General features: G+C 44.1%; 1 protein-coding gene across 4 annotated transcripts; it reads right to left on the minus strand.

Annotated features, from left to right (window-relative positions):
- Window positions 1–1,556: 1,556 nt before the first annotated feature.
- On the minus strand, window positions 1,557–22,922 carry waca (WW domain containing adaptor with coiled-coil a). 4 transcript variants are annotated; one of them, XM_076112511.1, is made up of 13 exons: window positions 22,685–22,922; window positions 22,479–22,509; window positions 21,449–21,641; window positions 13,511–13,602; window positions 11,675–11,790; window positions 11,434–11,549; window positions 6,525–6,773; window positions 4,988–5,110; window positions 4,699–4,847; window positions 4,379–4,557; window positions 3,731–3,932; window positions 3,408–3,535; window positions 1,557–3,302 (listed from the first exon to the last, which is right to left on the minus strand). In XM_076112511.1, exons 1-13 carry the CDS (start codon window positions 22,723–22,725, stop codon window positions 3,233–3,235), a joined length of 1,689 nt encoding a protein of 562 aa, XP_075968626.1. In that variant the 5' UTR covers window positions 22,726–22,922; the 3' UTR covers window positions 1,557–3,232. The 4 variants fall into 4 exon arrangements, with proteins under 4 accessions (XP_075968626.1, XP_075968625.1, XP_075968624.1 ...); XM_076112510.1 differs by having other exon boundaries at window positions 4,699–4,850; XM_076112509.1 differs by having other exon boundaries at window positions 4,982–5,110.
- Between the last annotated feature and the right edge of the window lie 1,409 nt (window positions 22,923–24,331).

A 24,331-nucleotide genomic window follows, 5' to 3' on the forward strand; every position in this document is an offset into this window, starting at 1 on the left:
GCCTTTGAGGCAGAGAAACCGACGAAGTCCAATTTTGTTTTTCTCCAAGAGTGAATTCGGCAGCACTATGGTCCTCTTATCACGGGGGGGGGGTACTTTGTGGGCAGTCTGCGTTTGATCCTACTTTGTATCACAAGTGACCCAACAGTAGTACAGTTCTGCAGAAAGGAAGGGTTTGGTGTTTGAGTCGGACAGTTCATTCTTCATCGAGAGAATAATGGTTTGACACGATAATCTGTCTTTTAAAACATTTTGTCTTTGAAGTATTTAAAAAACGTGTTGTGAAGTGCAAAATACAAAGCAAAAACAAATGATGCGTAGTTGAATAAGGTGAGATGGTACGTACTTGTACTGATGAATGACTGTATAACAAAGATAATTCAACATGTTTGTTCAGCGGCCTTTTCAAACCGTCTTTGCCCCACATGCACGGTAACTAGTCTGTTTCCCAGCACTAACTCAGCTGTACGTTTTGGCTCATCGTTCTGTCAATGCAACAAAGTATGATGCTCTCGGAAACCCAAAATGTGAAGAAAAATGACACGGGCTCCTATAAAAATGTATAAATCGTTAGAGATGATCACTCAAAATGTTGCAATAAGAAAAAAAGTTTCCCTTTTTATAGATGCGAATACAGACGTGATAAATAAAACTATACTCCAGTCTAGTCACATGCAAAGTCATCGTACACTAATTTGTTTGTTGTGCCTCGAACATTGAAAGTCTGTGATTCACTAAAAAAAAAAATATATATATAGAAATGGAAGTTTTACGGTCTACAGACACAAGTTAATCTGCTCACATGACTTTCAACTGTTTGAAAGCTCTGTGTGAACGTTATTCTGTCTCATTGTCAGGGACAAGCACATGAAGCAGCTGCCGCCCCTGCTGGTAGAAGATGGTACGACACGTGACCTGGAGCCTGAGAGAGGAAATGCAAAGTATCGCACTAGAAATGAAATATAATATCGCATGCACAACATGAAAACATCCGCATCCGATTAGATCATGCATCACAACGTATGATCTAATATCACAACATTCTATATATGATGACAGAAGCTTAAGGTTCTCTATATATGGTGATCAGAGCATTAATATAGCAGCAAACAACTATGTATCTATGTAAAGATGCAGTGGAGCTGCGTGCATGCTTTTATTGCACGTTAGTGCACCACTGGTTAACTCATGCGGCGTCATCACATGAGCGTAGCATCCATCCTCTGGTTGGTTGTCACAGTCCACCTTCAGATACTCACAACCATGAGATCTCTTAACAAATCCCCCTGAGACTAGAGGAAGGTCTCTGTGTGCTCCAACATGTCTTGCAAGTTGAGACTAGAGGACAACAGATGAGCCACTCGATCTGACAACAATCTGCTCAACAGAGACCGGAGGTCCACCCAGTGTGAGACACGAGACCACCGGCAGGGGGCAGTGGAGATCACAGGTTGAACTCATGATGAACTTGATGTTTATTATGGTGCCCTACTTTATAACTGAATAGTAAGATGATAATAAGATGATTGACCATCAAAAACCCAAGAACAACATGGCCCTGGAGAGGCATATTTTATTTTCATTTGTCAATATACTTCAGGAAACAATATACAAAGCAATGATGTGGTCACCTTTACTGAATGTGTGGTGCGGTTCAGTTATAGACTCGATAGATAGTACGGTGGAGAAGAAACAAAAAAACAGGCCTTTGCCGCTTAGGACCCTGCTCTTCAACAGTGGGGAACAAAACAAGTAAGGGGGGGACGACGACGACGACACACCCCCGTGCACGACATGCTCATCCTCACCGGTCCAACGGGATGAAATGAAGTGTGGAGTGAGGCTGTGAGACTTAAGACTTCCAACAAGGCACTAGCGTATGAACCAAACCTCAACACACCCAAGAAAAATAACCAGCGCTTGCTTTAGTTCAACATCTTTATTACAATACATACATTTCACATTTCACCTTGTGACCTCTTGTTGCCCTGCTCCCCCCCTCTAAACCCAGAGCTCCACTCCTAAACTGCAAATGATGGGGATTTACCGCTCGCCACTACGACTCTTTATAAATAAAACTTTTATATTCTGCGTCGTCTTCTGAAAAAAAAAAAAAAAAAAGAATAACTCCACTGTATGTTAGCGACTGTACAAAAGGAATGAACCAGTGGTGGTGGGGGGGGGGACCAAAAATTGTTGGAACACAAAACAAACACTACAAAGGAGGGTGTGAAGTGTTAATGCCTCAGGAGAAGGTGTGTGTGTGTGTGTGTGTGTGAGAGAGAGAGAGAAGGGGGGGGGTCCAAAGCAGCACGCCATCACATCTCACGTTTTTTTTGTTTTTAAATAGTTTTTTTTTTTTTTTTTTTTTTTTTAAATCACTCACTCCACCACACCACCAGGCACTGCTTTTTTGTTTTGTTTTTTCCTAGACTGGGACATGCAGGGCCACCAGAAGCTGCAAGTAGATCACTGAACCGTTGCGAGCAGTCATGATAGACCTGCAGAGGAGGGGGGGGGGGGTGTTCACTGAGCCCCGAGTACAGGTTACAGTTCACCCAGAGAGTCTAACCAAAGAGTAGATCAGCTTACCGATATTTCATGAGGACAAAAACTACGTCGTGAGCCGGCGCGTTCTGCTTTTTAATGCTCGGCTTGTGTGTGTGTGTGTGTGTGTGTATTAATTCATGGCTTTGGAACATCCTCCGCTGACGTGCAGGTCGCGCATGCTCAATGGTTCAATGATCCATGAATTGACAAAAAAGAAAAAGAAAAGAAGAAGCTTTTAAGTCTGCAGACGAGTTAACGTGAAGGAGAGGCTAGCTAATGAATGTAGCCGCCTAGGCGTCGATTAGTTTGGATGTCAAAAGCTTTGATAGGCATGGCTTTCCATGGCTTCAATCTACAAAACGTATGTACAACATAGATAATAACATCTACAAGAAATCTACATTTTTTTAATCCACCGCCGTGGGGATGTTTACAAAACAGAGTCTTGTAAAGCCCCCCCCCCACTCCCCCATCTTCGGGTTTCCCTCTTGGTTCACCGAGCCCAGCGCTCCGAAGCAGACCCGACTGCAGCAGCTCCTGCGCCTGTTAAGACTCCAGAGGGAACCGAACAACCGCTCTCCCTCCAGCTTCCACCTATGTGCAATGGGTCTTACCCGCCCCTCCCCCTTTTTAAACTCCCCCACCCTCCCTCCAAACTCTCGCTTTAACTCGCAACCAGTTCTCAGACCATGAAGGAATTCTGATTCTTCAACTTTTCAAGTTCTTTGATTTGCTGTCTCAGAAACAATATCCTGTGGGAGAGACAAAGAAAACAATTGTTATTATAGATATTTTTTTTTACTTAAGCCAACAGGTGCGCCCCCCCCCCCCCCCGGGGACTAAAAACAGATTCTCACCTCTGCTCACGCAATGTCGCTTGTATTTCACAGACTCGGACCAAGGAGCGCAGGTTTTTGAGCTCGGTGCAGTTCTCAGACATACAGATGCTCCCCATGGTGTGAGCCTCTTCACGTAGTCTCGATGCCTTGATATCACACACACACACACACACACACACACACACACACACACACACACACACACACACACACACACACACACACACACACACACACACACACACACACACAGTTAAAATGGTGTTGCTGTGAATAACCACAATCAGCCCCCCCCCCCCCAAAAAAAAAAGAAATGAGGGGAAGGCGTCGGTGGTACAAACCTGCTTCTCGGCGTGTTCGGCGGGCCAGCCCTGCACGTGTTTGATGAGATTCTCATCGAAGTGGGCGGCGAGGGTGGGGGTGAAGGAGCAGGAGGGCCGTGCTGCTGAGGCGGAGGGGGGAGCGGAGGCAGAGTGGGGGGCGTTGCTGCTGCTGGAGGAGGAGGAGATGTGGTTGGGACCCGGGGAGGGACTCCTGTGACTGCTGCAATCGACACAGGTGGAGGAAGCGTGTGAGATGTTATGTTGAGGAAGAAACGGAGCAGAAATATGAAAAACCAAACATCCCTTCTTCCAATGCTGTGATCACCTAATACAGGTCTCTTAACAGCCACCTGCAGGGAAATTACTATTTGATCAAGGCTCTCAGTACAGCCGCTCAGTGTTAGTAAGGAAACAGGAAACTTGTACAACCTTCTTATCCAAATGTGGCAGAGAGACTGACTCAAACTAAGTCAGAAGAACAAATATTCTTCTCATTGAATATTTGTGTCAACAGCTCTGTGTGTGTGTCTGCCTCTACCAAAGCTAGGCACAGAGAAACACATTCTTTTTTCATTGTTCCTTCGATGGACAGCAGGTGGTGCCATAGCACCACACATTGAGGACAATCTACAGCCAGGAGCTCCCTTCTCATGCGTCGGTACCTACCCGTGGCGCTGGACGGTGCGCGGGGAGGCCGTGGTGGCGTCCTGACTGTGCTGCTTGTCGCTGGAGAGGGACTGTTGGGACGTGGGCGGGGGATGGGGATGGGGATGAGGATGAGGATGAGGATGAGGATGGGGATGAGGATGGGGATGGGAGGCCTGCTTCCCTGCTTGCGTGCTCACCTAGACAGTAAGACACACACCACACATCAAGACGGGGCCCCTCTCCACGGGAATCAAGATACAAGCTTGTACAAAGTAAGGATAGAAATATTCTGTCTGGATATTCATCAGAGCCTCTTTCGTTCACTCGGCTGGTCTTACTTTCGCCTGCGAGACGACGGGCTGCGTGCTGAGGAGGGGTTTGTGGGGACCAGCGTTGGTCTGTGGTGTGCTGATCCTCGGGGACACGTAAGACCTGGGCGACGAGGCGTCCGATGTTAATGACATGGGCGAATGGTTCGACTGCTGAGCTGCTGGACGGACACACAAACAAAGAGATGAGACAATCTGAAGGATCGCCTTCATCGTAAAGCATCTAACTCACAGAAAACAGAAGGTTCCCGAAGCAGTCACGACACAAGGCACTCACAGCGGTGGTACGGACCTTTACCTTGGTTGGACAGCTGAGCGGCTTGGGAGAGGATAGTAGTGATGTTGAAAGCCGACGGGCCAGCGGTGAGGATCTTGTGGAGCATCGACTGTAATGACGCTTGTGTGACAGCAGCGGTGAGAACTAGGAGACAGACAGACGCACAGTTAGCACACCTGCACGGAGGGTATAGAGTCCTGCTGCTTGAACGGTTACTCCGCTGCAGGGCGGTGAATTTGACAGAAATGTCTCCCGTGTACACATGTTCAGTAGCGATGCCATTTAGCTTGAACAGGCTGGGGTGAAACAAGTTGAACCCGGTAGCTCGCATGAATTTCGCTACATTTTTTTGGTTTAATTTGTTGTTGTTTTTGTCTTTGTTTTCTGTCATATGCCATGAGTACTTCATCAACATCGACCATCGTTTTGTTGGTCATCTGTTCTTCTCGTGTTGCATTTCGTTGTGCATCCCTGAGTTACGTAATGACAATAAATGATCCTTGAATCCTTATGAACATCTTCATGTTTATGACAATTATGCAACATTCATTGTGCACAACATGGGTTGGAAGTGAGCATGTTGTCATTTTTAGGTTTTGTTCACACTTCACCTCTGAGAGCCAATATGTCGTCTTTGCTGATGTGCGTACAACCAGCACTGACCAAATCAACACAAACCATCTAGCCACACAGCGTTTTCATAGTGGAGCCAGAACTTCAGCTGCAGAGGTGAAGTGATGCTCCTTGGGCTGGATAACAGAACTAAATCTCAGACAGTCTGGATGCACGAGGGCCCCCCCCCCCTACAATGTCAGCCAAGTTTTCCACTCAGTGTTGGCACCACACCGACTGTTGGGCCAGCCATTCATCGTGTACTCCGACAGAAGTGCTTGTCGGACGGCCAAACGGCATCTGAAACCTCACGTCACCCCGACACTGGGATTATTGGAAGGGACTGCGTCCGACTAGTGGGATTCATTTGTAGCCCCTCCCTCAGTAGCTGCTTCTAGGATAGACCATCTGAAAGTGTACGTTTTTATCTCCATATTTACAACTGTTCTGTGTCGCCGCTCGCTGACTGTTTGGAACAAATCTGCACACTTTAGCCCTCTGATGTGGTTGTACAAATAAGTCAAATGTCAGGAGTACACCGACCATGAGACAGTCTCTGTTCAAGTCCTAGTGCAATGGGGAAGTCTAGTTAGATAGGACCCAATAATACTGGGCTCAAAACCCACAGGAAAGGACATTGAGCACCGCAACTCCCATTGTCCTCACAGTGGTGTTGACACGTTAGTCTGTTTGCACAATTAAAGGCTGAAAATCAATGCGTGCATCCCCGTCTACTCCCTTGGAAGAAGGTTTATCATTTCACGTCAAAGCCTGCTGAGACACAGTGAAGTCAGACCAGCAGCTGAGGCCAGTGCAGCGTGTAGTTACAGGAGCGTTGCCCTGCAACTAGTGCTCCTCGACACACGGCCACTGCAGCTAGCTCTACGCAGACACGCAGTGGAACGTGCGTGTGTGTGTGTGTGCGTCGCCCCACGTTTCCTCTTACCTTCGTTAATTTTCGCCATGTCCACGCTGGCGTTGTTGAGCTGCAGGGCGGTCTGAAGTGCTGGGAGAAGCTGGCGAAGCAGGGTGGGGTCCTGGAGGAGCGTGGGGGTGGGGGATTGCAGCACCGGGGACACGGGCACCGTGGAGGCCGACGAGCCGGGCGGCCCCGATGACTGGTTCAAGCTCCCCGAGCCGGAGGACGATGACTGGGAGGCGAGGGACGCTGCAGGCTTCTCCGCCTGGGCAGACTCTGCAGAGAGGAGTCACTCCGTCAACAGAGAGTCTCACAAAGCAACTCGACCAACAGGCTCTAACAGACATCTGGCTCACCAACAAGCACTCTCAAAGGTTTATAGTCGGCAAACATGTGAATAGCGGATTAATTGCAGTGAACAGATATAAAGCAGCAGTGTGTTCACGTGAACGGAGCCGGTTAAAAGCATTTAACGGTGAAAGTCACGGCGAGCGGAGGAACTTCAGAAGCCCCCGGCGTCATTTAAGTCACACGTTTGGTTTCCCTGTAACTTATAATGACGGGATGAGGGTGGTGGACAAAACGGTATGTACGTTCAACGAGAAAGACATACAACAGTAATACATCGGGCATGTCCACACATTTGAAGCGCCACCATCCTGGTCTGTGAGCGACGGGGGCCAAGGCACCACAACAACAACAACAACAACAACGTATCATCGCAGCATTTAAGAAACCGTTTGTGGCAGAATCAGACCGGGCTAAAGCTATTTCCACATGTATTGATTGAACAGGGTTCATACACATTTTGACCAATGGATTTCCATGACTTTAAACCAAATTTCCATGACCAAACATTTTGTGAAATCTCGGTGTATACATGAAAAAGTGAGAAAATGTAGTATTTAAACTAAATGAGAATTCCAAAGCATACAGTATACCTTAAATGACACAAACGAATGAGAGACAATAGTTTGATTAAAAGAATAAACATTTATAAATATACTCTGGTTGACAGGCATTCATAACACTGACACATCAATAAGAGCTTTAGTAGGTAGTAGCATCCAGCTAGTGCACATATTGCTTTCCCTTTTGCAGTGCAAATTTTTCATTGAACCCTGTTACTGTATGGCTTCATATTAACTTCCACTGTTACTGCAAAATGTTAGAATTGTGGCCTATCTTCTATTTGCAATTAATATGCATTCAATCCAGTTCAATTATTTAAATGAAAATGATCATCTACTCTGGCTAAGGTACCTTATCAAGAGTAAAATAATAGCTGTGATCTATACACACCTCTGCATTAGCAACCCGCTGAAATGCAGGTACAGGCACCTTAACCCTCTCATTACTTCAGGGTTCTTGAGAGCATCGTGGGACTGTTAGTACACTGGCTGTGGTCATCACAGTGAACAGTGTGTACAGTGTGATGAGAGAGCATGTGAGCCCTTGTTGCTGTAGTTCATCTCCTTGGAACAGAGGCTGCGTTTAGCATACCCTGCCTTATCAATGCATTTAAAATACTGCGACAGCGGGAATCTATACTCACGTCTGTTTAGACCTCCACCTTTATCCAGGCCCACCTCCACTCACATCTCAGCCCTGCGTCAAGCTGCGCTACAGACAGCCTCCTCTTCCTGAAGCTCGTTGACCTCATCAGTATCTGGGCCTCATATTTCGTGGTCATGAAAGTTATTCTGACCACGAAATCATCCTCATTCTACTTTGAGTTAAAAAAAACAACCTGCAACCAGATGCGCCGGTGTTCCGGTTTAACGTTAATGAGTGACCGCGTGAACTGAACCGGAACACTTGGGGCTGCATGTTTCATCACGTTACGTTTTTCCTTCTAAATCGCGATAATGATGGACGTTAACAGTCAACAAACTTCCGCATGCAGTGGACATTAACTTAACCCAGCAAGTCTGAACGGTAACGGAACTTAAACTTTAACGGAGGGAAATGAAGACGCTGTAGACATCTGAACGCTGATTGGCCAAGACTCGACACGTCAAAGATGTTCTATTGCGAAGATCACGACATCACCTTTTCTCCTCATCTCACTCCAATCTGAGAAACGCTGGCTGGCAACTCAGCGTAAATGAACGACATGAAAATATGAATATAACAAATTTCCATGACTTTTCCAAAACCTTTGGGATTTTATTTTTTTCAAGCACTTTTCCAGGCCTGGAAATAACCATTTTAAAATTCCATGACTTTTCCAGGTTTTCCATGACCGTACAAACCCTGATTGAAAAGGAAAAGACTGACTCACTTATCACGGAGGAGTGGAGATTTAAAGTCCAGTACTGCAGACACGCCCCCTCTGTGAGAGTCACACAGACGCACACCTGGCGCTACCCTTTCCCCAGATAATGTAGATATTCTCATCTTTTTGAAAAAAAACCATCTTAAATATTGTGGTTTTCATGCAAGACTATAGCCCAAAGTTCTTTGCTTTAAGTGTTCTTGAAATTCTTTAATTAATAAATGGAAAGCAGATCCGAAAAATGATCCGATCTGTGACTCAAAACCCGCGGTACGATCCGAACAATGCGGGTTGTGATCCGTTGCACCCCTAACTTCTTTACATCCTGCAATTAGGAGTCTACGAGTCACGCAAAATAGAAAACATGGTGGCGGCCTGCTGACAGCGAGAAGCGCACCTTTGCTTGTTGGGTGAACAATGTGAAAGTCATTAAAAAAGATAAAACTGTGTGCAAACACTTAAGGACAACGGATCAGGAATCCAGCACACCAAACGAGTGTCCAGTTTACTTTTCCAGCGGCGTGCTTCATATGTGGTCAAACTTTGGCCTGCATGGTTCTGACTTCACAGCAGCCATGACCGAGGCCTTGAGGCTGCATTCAGACAGACTAGGACCTGCGTGAAATAACACACCCTTCTCATTTATCGGAATTGGGTCAGCTCAGCGCCAACGCAGGGTCAACAACCCTGTGTTTTTTTTTTTTACAATAATAATCAAAGTTTCATATTTACTGGTGAATAGCGTTCCTCTGATGTTTTGTGCGCCCCTAACCCAGAGAGGAGTGTGCTACAGCAGCGCTGCTGGGCGCATGTTGTTTTAGGGTCCAGGTGAGACGATGAAATCTGGTCGAGGAAGTCCAGTTGGAGTAAATGATTGTGTTCAATCTGACACCAGAACCCTTCATAACTGTTTGTAATTCAGACAGGATTACAGCTGTGGAAAGCTGTCGCAGTGCCAACTCTTTTATCTCTCCATGGACCTTGTGATCGACTGTTGGTACTCTGTTAAAAGTTACCAGGAATGTGCGCTTTCATGACGCAGCGTTCGGCCAAATGAGGTTGCATTTGACATACCACAATTTGATCAAATAAGTTTAAAACTACCGACATGGTAGGAGTACTGGTAACGTGTACAGCTGCAAAAGAAACTATATCCATGTATCGGCACGTCGTGGCTTTCTGCAGATAAAGGCTTTGGCATGAAATATAGGCGAGTGCCAGAAACATTCCCTCAGACACGACAGGTGGATAAGATGACGCGTGCGGGAATGTGAGGCGAAGTACTAACGAAGCAGGTGCCAAAACATACCGCAGAGTGGAGGTTTCAAAGATGATCGCTCAGCGTCGGTCATGTGAGGAGGAGTCAGATCGCATTCCTTCAACAGTACTAATTGAATTACTCTTGTGTGGTCGTATGTCGTCTTTCTGTGTATCAAACGTTCCAGAGTGTTTATTCATGAACACAATAGTGCTCAACTCTACAGAAGACAAAGTGGCGTTGGGAGTGGTGAACAGGCATCCAGAAACAGGTTATTCAATCTAATCATAGCTCAAGTAGCTGAACAGGAGTGCCGCTGTGTAGTAAAAATACTCGGAAACATTCTGCCTGTAATTGCCTCGTAGCAGCCTTAGAGGATCCTCGTCAGACGGCAACAGGAGACAGCGGTACCCGAGGGAATCTGGGATTTCAGGTGACTGCTGTGGCGCCGGTATGTATGCTGCAACAATGTGAACAACGTGAGCCGAGACAACTAGCACATCGGCTACTGTTGACAAAGCACATACCGAGCTCTGGACCACGTGCAGACTACGATTAGAATGGCGTCACTAGGCTTCCCATGCAATCCTGCATAAAAACTGAACTGTACCGAAACAGAAACTGTTGTCATGCTAATTGGTGATGCAGTTTGCATGAGAAAAGGCAAAGACACTTCGCCTGGGAACCAGATGGTCCTGGGAGCTCATGTTTTATTTGCTCTGGCAGATGAATTCAATCCGCCTCCGCTTTGGACTGACTTCCAGCAACGAGAGACCCGACGGGCAGATAAAACCGCTAACAGACACACTGATATGCTGTACCATCACAGCTCATCTCTGCACGCTATACACCGCTGAGATCTTTACATCACTCGTTTTGTTGCTCTCATTGGTTGTATGCCTAACTAATTGTGTTCAGAGGCATTTTGGTCTAGACTCCAGCCACGAAAAAATGATGCTAATAGTTATCTTAACGAGAACAACAACTAGATATATTTACCGGCAGAAGATCCATTAGAATCTTTCCCCAATTTAGACTAAATCATTTTTTAGTCACACAACACTAACTGGCCAAGAAGGTAATGGTTTTCGGTGCACCCTGGTTCAATCAAAGGGTATCAACAGATTAGTTCGAGGGCACAGCAGCACGTTGCCTCAAAGCCACATCAGCGTGCGTCGTTCAGCCATTTGTAGTCTCAGTCTTTTGGTAAGCAGTTCGTTAGCGTTCATCAGCCGTAGATCAGCTCAACAACGGTCATCATCGACTAACCAGTAACGGCAATGTGAGGCATTGCTCGGCTTTCAGGCACGATGATGGAGACCAAGATGGAAACACTAAATATAAAGACATGCCATTCACTAAAACCAGTCGCAGCAGACCGCGTGGTGTTGAACACTTACTTGCTCCGGTGAAGCCGGGGGCTGCCGATGCTTGCATGGCCTCCCTTCTGTAGTCTCTGTCTTTGGGGAAACTGTTGACAACCGCAGTCTTTGTTGCCTCTTTTTGCCTCTGCTCTCTGAGAGACACAAGATACGAGCGTGCATGCAAACAGATATCAGCCGTGTATCTAACCTTTACGTGACACTCATTCACAATAAAAGAATAATAAAATGTGTGTCCAATCGAGAGGTTTGAGCTTACCTCTCCAACCACTCTTTGGGCTTCTCCCACTGGGACACCTCCGTCCTGCAGTTGTAGTAGTATTTCTTTCCAGACGAGCTGATGTGCTCTGACCAGTCGTCACCGGGTTCGTAAGGCTGAGAAGAGGAGCAGATCTTTAGGAACATGAGGCCAGACGGACGACAACAACAATTGTGTGCGAGTGTGCCGAGGGGAGGTGATGCAAGAGCTTGTAATAAAATGTGAAATGTACAAGAGCGATCCACAGACGCGTCGTCAGCGCCGGGGCTGATCTCAGAGACGCAACGTGAAACACATTCATTATATTTGGGCATTTTGTGCTCATTTCCTTGCATTCGGTTTCCATTTTAAACTGTAATGTAGTACTTCATTGTGTTGTTGAATATTGTAATGCACAGCATAGTAACGTTGCTTTATTTATCATTGTTTAAATCACATTTATTAACTGAATGGGTTTAAGGGCTGTGCAAAAATATCAATATAGCTTACTATCCCGATAATTTTTTAACTGATAATACACATCCTGTTTCAAACGGATTTAAAATGTCCTTTAAACTGCCTTGAATCCCTGTAATGTGTGTCACACTACCTCCTCCTCCGCTTGTGTAACGCTAGATGTCGCTGCCTATTTCCTGTCACATGACCCGGCCAAAATCACAACATGGCGTCTCACAAGAAAGCGGCGGTATACTGTAGAGCGGCGCTATGTGATCCCGACTCGCCACACATGATGGATTGTGTAAATCCCTGGATTTACGGAGAGGTCGATGAAACCTGTCAAAACATGCCCCCCCCCCCCGCAGAGAGAGCAGCCCTTATGTGCGATGTTAAGACGACTAGACCGCAGAGTCAAATGTTACGGTTTACGCCACGAGAGCCGTACAGGCAGCAACACCGCAGAGGTACTGAAGACTGAACCCGGAGGAATGGGACATAAAACGGGAAAGACCACCCAGCCAGTGACAGAAAACTTTACTCAATGCACTTTATTTCATACGTTTATGATATCTACATGTAAGTTAAGAGTGGTCAGTGACACAATAGGAAACAAATACAGTACGTCTTTTATTTTCAGATGAAGTTGAGGCGAGAGCGTTTTAGTTCAGTGTGTTCTCTGCTGAGTGACTTTGTGCAAAGCAAATACCCTTTTAAAGTTTTGATGCAATTTGTCCGCCGAGTCATCAATATGTGATTTACGTATTAGACTATCCAGGTGGTATAATAAAGCAAGTTGTATTTTCAGCTCTATTTATACTTTTTTTTTTTTTTTTTTTTTTTTTTAAGTATTATGTATCGTATCGCAATATATTTTGCGATACATCGTATCGTGACACGTGTTTCGCGGTACGTATTTTATCGTGAGGTGCTTGCTAATACACGGCCCTAACAAATGGGATTACTGTCTCTTCCCGATATAATGGTGAGATATAGTGAGGGTGAGAGGAGAACAAAAATGATTTTATTGTGACTTTTGGCACAAGAATGTAAAGAACAAACAATAAAAGGACGGGAAACAAAATCAGCAAAAATCTTCCAAACATTTTGGTTATTAGAGGAAATGAAAAGCTTATTGTTTTTCTGCCGTTAAATGTTCGTATTAATCCCTGAGCCCAGTTTTCATTTGACAATATAAAACATTATACATTTCCAAGATCTCATCATTGTTATCGTAGTAGTGCTTTAATATTTCCCGCCTTTACAGCAAGAGTACACAACAAAACCTGTTATCAAAGCCGTGAAACTACAGAACAGCAGTCACTAGAATTCTCTTTAGTCCATCATCATCATCATCATCATCATCATCTAGCCCCGTGCTGAGGTAGAGGCAACACTTACTGTGTCTGAGGTCTTGCTGGGGTTAGGATGTGAGTTGGAGCTATGAAGGGAACTGTGGTTGTGAGAGTTTTCTTGTGGAGAATAACTGGTCCCTGCAACAAAAACACAAGAAGAGGGAAAGACCCCGTCAGTAACACACAACAACAATAGCCTGGCTGAGGACAACAACAACAACACACACCAGCCTGAGGCCGGCTGTGCTCAGAAACAAACATCCAATGCCCAATAACTTAATAACTTTTAGTCGTATGCTCAGTAACACAACGATTACCAAAACAATTTCAAAGAAACATTTTACTTTAAAACCGTCACAGTTCAGGGGTCACAATCGAGTGCACGCAGAATACACCGTTTGTAAATTGATGCAAATAATAAGGAGCTAAAGTTCACAAGCGCGAGAACCGCCTGAGCGTTTTTAGCTGTACCCTGTTAGCAACACCACACTATGACGAGCGCTAACGACACACAGAAGCAGGTTCCTGGTCAGCTACAACAGACAAAGATGGTGCCTGATGAGTAGTTGAGCTACAACGTCATCCGTCTGCACCGCTCTCATGCAAATGTTGCACAACAATAAACAAGCGTCGGTCACAGCATTGGCACTTTTATGGATGGAAACCTCGACAGAGGAGGAGCAGGATCGTAAAGTCGTAGCATCACGTAGCCTGCCTGAGTACTCTGGTTAATTTGATGTGGTATTGGGATTTGGTGGTTTGTAAATGTGGGTAGTAGCAGCAGTCACATTGTGGGAGTCATATATTTCTGGCACCGTCACCAAAGCTCTAAATCTGTTATCTGCAGAGTCTCACAATGACACGGCCACCATTTTGGACTGAAAACAAAACGTTTTTGTTTTTTTTCCTCCATATTTATGGAAATGTGCCACAATAATATAAATCTGGCAGCCTATTTGGAAAGGCAACAAAAGAGCATAGTGGTGCAGCATTTCTTTCTTATGGAAAACTCTGCAGTGTAGATGAACCAAGATCTATTTTCACAAGTCCATACGTGTTACTGCATTACTTTAAATGATTTAAAGATCTGCGTCGGTACTACGCTGCCTTCCTGGCGTTTCCGATCTGAAAACACCGCCAATGACGAGGTTTCTTTACATGCAGCAGAAGGTTATGAAGGATGCAAGAACAGGACCGGCATCAAGCTGTGGCGTAAACCAAAAGAGCAAAATCTACACATTTTACCTGCAGCTGGGCAACGAAAAAACATACAGCTCGCTGGTTATTATGGAAACACAAAAAGGAACATTTCTGTGTCAATACGAAAAACTGAAGCGGATGAAAAACAGGCATATTTTTCTCATTTTGAAGCTAGACAGGCCTGACCCAAAGTCAGTGCTGCGTTCTGGGTCTGTTTCAGACTGACCTTTGATCTCGTCGTCTGCTGGTTCAACAGGTGAGGTACACGCTGTTATATCGTGTTCCTCTTTAAACACTAACCCTAACCCCCAGGGTCACACATTAATGGGTGTTGTGTATTTGAACGTCAGAAATACATTCAAAGAGAGGCTGTTCAAATCACGCCCACAACTGATCCACAATGACGTTCCTCTTTCCGTCGACTCCGTTGCATCAACACACAGGGTTCGTCCCAGTAAATTGGTTTAGGGAGGTGGTAAGTACTGCTCAAAATACCGGAGATCCTTAATTCAGGTTCTACCTCAAACTAGAACCCTTCTAAGTGTGTGCCGGTTTGTTGTTGTTATTGTGATTTGTTAAGCTTCTCACATGTGCCGCTTCGGCTCAAATTCCTGTGAGCTGGAATGAGGTAGAAACATGACACTTGGACTAATAACTGGAAATGATGCTTCTGAAGAGGTATTACCTCATGGTGGCGGCGTTAATAACCCACAAAAATGTGATTTTCCAAAAGGCAACGCCCCAAGCTTTAACAAAAGCTTAAGATCTTATGTCTGGTTTTTTGGGTATTGACCAATGAATTTAAAAATGGCATCAAAAGGACGAGGCTCAGCACAAAACTTGACAAAAGTGAACAACCTTTGGGCCAATCGTCACAAAACGTGCAGGACACGTCTACTAGAGTATCCTAAACACTCTGAAAGTTTCATACCAATCAACCACTCGGTGGCCACAAACTGAAAAACAGTGCCAGCCCTCACGCAACAAGTCCGATTGAGTCGACACTTGACACACACGTCCAGCTGAATGTGCTCTACAGAACCATCACTCTGACCTCATAGGTCCAAGCACTACATTTTGGAATTTTCTGAAAACAATATTTTTGACACCTCCTAAACCATATCTCTGTTTGCTACCAAACGTTATGAAGATCATTATTGGAATAACAATGTTAAAAGTTATCATGAGCTTGTTTATATCTCATGCGGTTTTCAAGATATTGACCAATGAACTTCAGAGAGGGCGTGGCTAACCCCAAAAGTAGACAAAAGTCAAAAAGCCATGGGCCAATCACCACAACACTTGCAGAACATGTCGACAAGGGTGCCTGAAATATTCCCTGAAAGTTTAAATTAAAACGACGACACTTCAAAGTCAAAACTTGCAGGATATGTTTCATGATAATATTAAACCACATCTGTAAAACTAATCTGAAACCACTCACTCCGGGCCACCACCAGTTTCATACATGTCTATGAGGCGCCTGTGGTTTAGAGGTAGAGCACGGCAAGCAGAAGGTCAGTGGTACGATTCCCGGTCAGCACGCTGTGATCGACAACAAATAGTCCTAGTCACTGAAGACAGAATTAAAACCCACACAGCTGGTTTTACTCATCTTTGTAAAGCCCAAAACTCGCTTGCTGCCGCCTGATTTTGGCAGTTGAGCCGCTTCCTTCTGTCGGGCTGTAGAGAAATGGCTGTGATGTGATTAACTAGGTAATTCCTCGAGTGGAGAGTCGCCACTCTATTGCTCTTGTTGAGCCACAAAAACACTCACTATCACACAGTGATGCTAAACAGCGATGCGTCTCATCACTCACAACCGATCTTTGGCGGAGTACACACACCAACATGCAGAGAGCAATCAACACAACAGCCTCATTTTAGCCGAAACAGAACTGGAACCAGCAACAGCGGATATTAATCTGCTGCCGGTGCAGTTCGTCATTTTGACCGGCGAAAATGAGAAGCCTGCTACCTGAATGTTTACTACATTTCTCTCTGATCACATAAAAAAAGCGAGAAGAATCAGTAAGAGACTCAACAAGTTCATGGACTCAAAGTGAAAGAGGCTTTTCACATCCACCCTATCAATGGAGGAACTAGATGACCGTTTAAATATCTGAAACTAGAAACACAGCAACACTGTAACGTTAGTGGAGGTGCTCTTTACTTAAGGTGAAGTAGGGCGCCCCTACAATATACCACTTGGGAATCTTTTAACATATTTAAATTTCTCTTTAATCAAATTATTCGGATCCAGTAACACTGGACACCACATGGATGACAGGACATCTTTAGTTACTCAGATATTCTGGCTTGAAGAACATAAGTAATTCAGGTATCAGGCAGACATGTATGAACTCTACCACTGTTCTCACGCTGTCAACCAGACAGGACTGGTTGTTAAAATTCCCAATCATCATTTCACAGGAGCTGCACTGATCTCCTTTTTCCTTATTTAATGTTGCTCCTTCAAACAACTGGATTTCTCACCAAAACCTACACGTTACAAGATTATATATGAACAAATCATGATGGCTGTAGAATTTGCCTTCGTCCAAAACTGATTTTTAACCTTGAACGCACCATAGTGAAAGTCATTGCAACCGCCGATAGCGTTAGCCGTTAGCTCTGTTACAAGCAAGACTGTCGGTAGACGAGCTGGTTAGAGTAAAAGTGAAAAGTGAAAAAAAATTGCATTCGGGCCGGTTGCCATCGACAGTAGTGGTGTAACAGACCACCGTTGATCCGCGATCAGTACGGATCCTCCTTCACGGTTCGGCACGCACAAGCACCGCAGATTAATAACAGTTTAACGTTAACCATCACAGTGGGAAGTTAAGACGATTGTTATCCGCCAATATTCAGTAAAGTATGCGATCAGGACCTCATTTATGCTTTTCTAGACGCCGATCTGATAATGTTACATTGTAAACAACCAATCCGTGTTTAGATTGACATGAGGACAAAGGTTCTGTTTGTTTACATTATGATGCGTTCAGGCTCTGTTGAGTGAAAATGAGTATTGGGTGAAGGTAAATTATAACATTATGAGTCCACATGTGATCTCATAAAATGTAGCGTTGGTGAGAAACTGGTGAATAAATACAGATGTTTGAAGATGTTTTCACGACAACATAACTAGATATTAGAGATGAACTATAACCCGTTTACACGAGCTCTAAGCACCTTATAATACGTCATTAAAACTACTAATAGAATATTTGTTTTAATCAATGAAAATACAATCTTTTATTTCCTAATCATTTGAATTGTGTGTTTTAATGAATAAAAAAAACCACACACTATAAATGACTAGGGATTCCCCCCCCCCTCCCCCGACACCGGATAAGACAGTAAACACCCGGAGTATCGATAAAGTCCGGAGTTAGCGGTTCTGCTATCGGTACTTTAGAAGTTACTGAGTGAGATCTCAGAGGAACAAAACTCCTCTCTGTCTCCGGATCAGTACAGCGTGAGACGCACATCATGGCAGAGAGAACAAAATGATGGAAAGTTCGGCTACAGTTTACGCCAGTAAATGCTAATAACTGTTGCAATAAAACCCTCACAAGTAAGGGAGGAAACACCAGCAGTTTATCACAACATCTGGCCAACAAGCAGAACATCAATCTGTAGAAATGATCAGTTTGCTTCCGTTTGTGGAGCAGCCGTCCGTCCTCGCCCACTGCAGCTAACGTTAGTGATGCAGAGTTTGATCATAACAACAGGATAATAAATGAAAGCTATTCGCTCAGCTAATTGTTTAGCTCACGACTGTATTTTAGAGATTTGGGAACTTTTTGTAGATTGCCGGGCTGAGGCTGCAGCCATGAGTTGTTTGATACATAGTTATTAATAAAGGCAGCAGCTGTGTTGTTATGTTAGTGTTGCAAGTAAGATAATAGTAATAGTATTGATACTCATCCCTATAAATGACTAACAAAGTAAAACATTTAGATTTTTTTATGTTTACACAGACTTCAGAGCGGTTGAAATTATTTTTGGGACGGTGGAAAAAAAACAAACATGGTTCATCAATGATCAGCAATTAGTATCAGCGGCAAAAAAGATACGATCACAGATCTCTAGAGGTTATATTTGCTCCCCTTCTTCCTTCTGTGCTGATCTGAATCTCTAAATCGACAGCCGATCGATCGGCGCACCTCTACGGCCCTCTCTGGCATCATGACACCATTTCAACATCACCATGGCTGCAGCAGAATCATGAAGAAAACATGATCCACCCCCATCAGTAGAAAACACAGACGGTATTTTGCATGTGCAAATGACAAGAGATGGTTCGTAAAAGAATCAACATTCCCCAGTTAATCCTTTAAGCCAACAACCTATAGAGAACCCTCACCTGTAGCTGACATTACAACACCACTTAATGAGCTTCCATGGTTTGGCTTTCCTAACGGCTTTTGACTCTCCTAACGGCTTTTGACTCATCCCTGATACACCCCCCCCCCCCACACACACGACTCAGTATGCACAGAGTTGACAACAGGAAACGGAGCACTAAAGGGCAGCGCATGTTGGCAACGCATGACGTGCGTCAAAAGGACCCACATCCATTGTTACACACACACACACACACACACCTTTCTCATTTGCTCTACTGATCAGCACACGACAGCTAGCTTACTGCTACCGTCTGTACGGCAGTGCTGGCGTGTGCCTGATGCGGTTGTAGAGAGAGGGATTTCCCTCTCACTGCCCAGCGTAGTAGTTTCCCCCGCTGCCCATCGTACCGACTGCACAAAGGCGTACACGCTCAACGAGCTGTTCAGTCGCGTTATTCTCCGAAACGCCAGACGGCGTACAAACAAAATGTGCTGCGGAGAAGCAGGAAGAAAACGAGTGTAACCAGCAAAAAACGGAATAAACCGACGTCCACTATGACGAGGAGAGATTGTCACTAACTGTAAACTAATTTATCATATTCATGGACTCCTTTGTCGCTTTTATACAAGCCCTGGAGAGAAAGAAGTTAAGTGTTAAATGAATTACAACGAAACTATTTTTGATCATCATGTCAACAATTAGATTTGCTGCAAAAAAGATATACTCAAATGTAGATTTTCTGAAGATCTCCAGTTTCCAATGCAATAAAAAACAAATTGGCCTTCTTTGAGAAATCCTCAGGCGTATTAATGGTGCTTTTATCGGTGTGTATTTGTGACAGTCAAGTCTGAAACGCTCCGGGCTGATGACAGCGGTGAGACTCGACCGTAAAAGTTCAGTTGTGGGCCGGAAACCCGAAAACAACAAACTAGAAGATGCTAAAACACTCCGCAGTGGTTGATAATTGTTTGTTCTCCACTACAAGCGACATAACAGACGGCCATTTGACCTGTTGTGCGTATAAAAGTCTTGATCTAATACCCAGGTCCTTTCAAAAGCTTTGAAAACTACCAGTTTAAATAATATGCGGATGCTGGTCTGGATCAGGGACTCGTCTGTACACATCTGTGACTAAACTCAACTTTGAAATCCGATATTAAATCTTGGTAGAGGATACATTTTTTCTTTCATGTAATATATAAAACCTGAAAAGGGCAGTCGTCCAATGTAGTCCGTGTGCGTTTTGCCAATTTGCTAGTTTGATCACGATACATTAAAACCCAAATTTAATTTGATCAATAATACTCTGTCATGACGACCTGACCTGCAGTGGGATGACATGTCAGGCAGGTATTAGAAACCTAGTTTGATGCCGTCTAAGCCCCCAAAAAACTGTTTGATATAATAATAATAATAGAAGACGACTGAAATAATGAAAGCTCGTTCTTTGCTATTGTTTTTTAACAGCCTATGATAGTAGACAGTAATCTCAAACATTGTGTCACGTAAAATCTGTACAAACATCCCTGAATGTTTGTTTGTGTTCCTCAGGCTCATATTTTCAACTCTTGATCTACAGTTCAACATTAGCCCGACGCTTGTTTCACCAATGTATCACAGCTGCACACAACGTTGTGTGGAAACTCAACTGTAGCAGCTCAACCCAATGCTCTCATGTTAAACTAAGATTGAGCCCCGCACCACAACAATGCTTCGCTTCGCACACACACTAAAATTACACCGCACGCATGGCTCACACCGTTTGTCCGCCATTTAGTCAAATAGTGAGAAATGTTGGAAGGTTCTGTATCCTTATGTTATCTTGAAAAAAAAAAACACACACACAACAAACTAACGATGCAATACGATTTAAAACTGTCCCCCTTATAGAAGTCTCCACTTTGCATCACTCAAACCTTAAAATAAGTACTTCTGACACCGTCAGTGAAACCGTATATGAACCGTAAACAAGACGAAGAAACACCCATTACAGGATGTTTCCTTCAAAAGCCTGGATGTTTGCCCAGTGTGTGGTGTTAATATTCACCTCGATGCAGTAGATTCAAACGCATACAAAACATCTAGTTTTGCGGTGGTTTCGGTTACAGAAATCACAAATCAACAGCAGATAGGTCGACTGTTTAAGATAAAGTGCTTCTTGATCAAAATTGAAATTCGTTCGATTGCTCCATAAGTTCATCTACATTACGCTCGATCGATCCCAAACTACAACAGCTGGAATACCGACTACTTCAAAACATAAATAACCACCAAGCAGGCTGTGCCGATGTCTGAAGTTAAAAACAACAAGAAATAAACCTCACAGCTGCAGAATTTCAGTGTTGCGCGACATTTAAATATAGCCGTTATAAGTGAGCTATTAGTTTGCCATCTGAACCCAGTTTAGGTCCCGACGAGCACCGTGTCTCACCTCCGTCCCGGTCTCTGGCCCGGTGTGTGTGGACAGCCTTTGCTCTGCTGTGCCCTGTGCTGTCGATGTGCTTGTTTTCAGGGCTGTCAGACCTCCTGAGCATCTTGCAGGGAGGAGTGACATCGGACGAGTCTCGCATCTTCTCATGCCGGTGGTCCCCTCCTGGATGGCTCTTGGACGAGTATTTGAGCGCCTGTAGACACAAATCAAACACCTCACTGCAATCTAGCATTTTGTGGCGTACAACCGATTTCGTCGCCATCACGAGGTCTCTCAAGCCGGTGTCACATTCTCGTTTAACGCCATATTTGGCTGTTCAGAGTAATACTAACTCACAGTACTTATGCATCAAAGTTTTAATGTGTATGTTATTAATTTGAACAGCTGATTATTTATGATTAGAAAGCAGCAGATTCATCTGTCAATCTTTTCTCGTGCTACATAAATAAATAGTGATTCTATTGTGGCTGTAGTCGTTTCTCACTTGGTAGAAACGTACTTATGTATACTGACACATTATTAATTACTGATAATTAAGCAAACAGAACATTTTGTCAGACATCCAAGTGTTCGCCTTTTGTCACTGCGTACCACCCATATTTTGAGTTTAATCGTGTGTACGTGGTTTTGTGGGATACATTTAGAGCACTTTGATGTTTGCAGAGCTTAGCTAGCTGTATCCTTAAAATGACAGATTGCGGTCAGGCCCTAATCGGACTGGCTAGCGAGCGAGCTAATATTAACAAGCTATCATTAGCTTGAGCTGCAACAAAACTCGCTCGTACCTTTTCTAAAAACAGCCGAATTCGACGAATACATTGAGGCCGTGTTGTCTTTACCCGACAATGTCCACGTTAGGGAGTCTTTGCAGCGCTCAAACGGCAATTTCTAACAAAACCATTTACTTTTCACGTTATTTTCCGCACTGACGTGGGGCCTGTTGTGCTCTCCAGAAGCCTGAGCTAGAGTGCCCATCTTAATCTTATTTGCTGCTAGCAGGCTAGCTGGGCTACAGTTGGCTAACAAGTACCTGATAGGGCTGAGAATCTCTTCGGTCGCACCTGCAAATGTAAAGAAAAACAGTCGTGAACGTGAAGCTTCAAATGTCAACGTGTTGAGAAATTGTTGAAAGCGCTGCAACAGTTTCAAGCCCACTTATTTTGGTTTCAGTAAAAAAATGGCGGATTGTCAAAGCGTAGGAAAATCTGAATAAGTAACGTCAAAAAAGATGTTTACCCATCGCCGAGTCTCGGTTGTTTCCTTGCATACATTACCATCAATGCCGTGTTGGTGTGTTTGGAGTGGGATGTGAAAGATTGATGACGGTACTATGTTTTTCTGGTTGATTCAGCGACCTAAAATCGTCAATTATTTCAACTTAGCTTGTGGGTATTTTTCACTGCTATCGGCAGCACTGGTCGAAAGAGCGCCCTCACTCAGTCCATCTCCCACTCAGACACACAGCCTCTATCGGCTCACAAAACGTAGCGGCGGAGCTGCGCGTTGGGTTGCCAGATATTAGACACTCACCAGTATGGGAAAGCCTTTATAAATCTATTGTACCCATGAAAAGTGTCACGTAATCATATTATCATGTCACCAACATGAAGTGCGGTTGCATGTTGGTTTAGATATGGGTCCGTATTTTGATTTACAGTCAGCTACAACTATTACTTTTAATACAATCTTAGCACTGCTGCTAAAAACACAATAAAAACATTGGAAGAATGGAGTATCAAAACCCTCTAGTGTGAGTACTAGATGTCATGATTATGATTTTCCCATAATAATTTAAAAGAAATCGAGTATTTAGTAAATATCCACCAAATAGATGGACAATTGTGGGTATTGTACAGACCTGGCAACCTGACTGCAACCCCCATTCTCCACCTCCCCCTTCCGATGGCAACATCCGGGACACACACTGGCTGGAGCGGAGCAGTCTCAAAAACTTGTAAAACCTTTTATTTCTAACGTATTCTTGGATGAATTGTGATTTTCTTTCCACAATTGCATTTCTAAATGTTCGAATAAAATTCCTACGTAGTCAATTTTTCAATCAAGGGCTGTAGATATAAAGTTTTAAAAGCCATTAAAGCCATTAAAGGCCCGCAGAAGGCACTGACTTGATCTCTCCTGACATCTAGTGGTTGTAATGTGACATCGCAAGCATCAAAATAATTTATTTTAATATTTTGATTGTAGTATTCACTGTCTTTAGCTGTGATAAAAAAGGTTCTGCACGTCATTTTACATAAATAATACTATATAGATGGATAGTTACCGCAAATATACCGTAAATATATATCATAAAAGACTTAAAATATATAATCATTACAGAGGGCCACAAATTAGTCCCTCGGGAAGCATCCTTGGAGTACAATGGTACATTTGCAAGTCAACGCGCAGGCCTTTGTAATGAAACAGTGCATGTGCATGCAGAACAGTCTCTTCACATGTTGTGGCTGTGACCAGGTTGTATTGATGGTCCAGAGTGAGTATCTGTCAGAAGAGGGCTGCTGGGCTCCATTGTTCCCAGACAATGTGCCCCACGTCATATCCCAGGCCGAGGACAAAAGAAGCTGCGGTTCAGCATTTTGGCACACAACACACTTTAATGTGGGGACACAAAAGGGGGTGCTTCTATTGTTGGCACATTTCTGGTACTTGTTCACACACACACACACACACACACACACACACACACACACACACACACAGAGACAGACAGACGGACACACACGCAGAGTGCCTCTAATAAAAACAGAGTTTATGTGAGATTTCTCAGGATCAGTTTCAGGATCAATTTCAAGTTTTTAATGCTTTGCTGCCCCCTCCTGTAGGCCACTGTGCTTGACATATAAATACGACAAAATATAAGGT

Source organism: Anarhichas minor, unplaced genomic scaffold (genome assembly GCF_050575085.1).
Source record: "Anarhichas minor isolate MPS153535 unplaced genomic scaffold, ASM5057508v1 ptg000050l, whole genome shotgun sequence".
Lineage (NCBI taxonomy): Eukaryota > Metazoa > Chordata > Actinopteri > Perciformes > Anarhichadidae > Anarhichas > Anarhichas minor.

Excerpts from the sequence above, each read along its gene's own strand:
- waca (XM_076112508.1), bottom strand. The coding sequence starts at position 22,725 with ATGGTAATGTATGCAAGGAAACAACCGAGACTCGGCGATGG. Across the intron at positions 13,603-21,448 it reads GGCCAGAGACCGGGACGGAG|GGACCAGTTATTCTCCACAA; the intron begins GTGAGACACGGT and ends TTTTTGTTGCAG. Across the intron at positions 4,558-4,698 it reads CCGTCGTCTCGCAGGCGAAA|GTGAGCACGCAAGCAGGGAA; the intron begins GTAAGACCAGCC and ends CTTACTGTCTAG.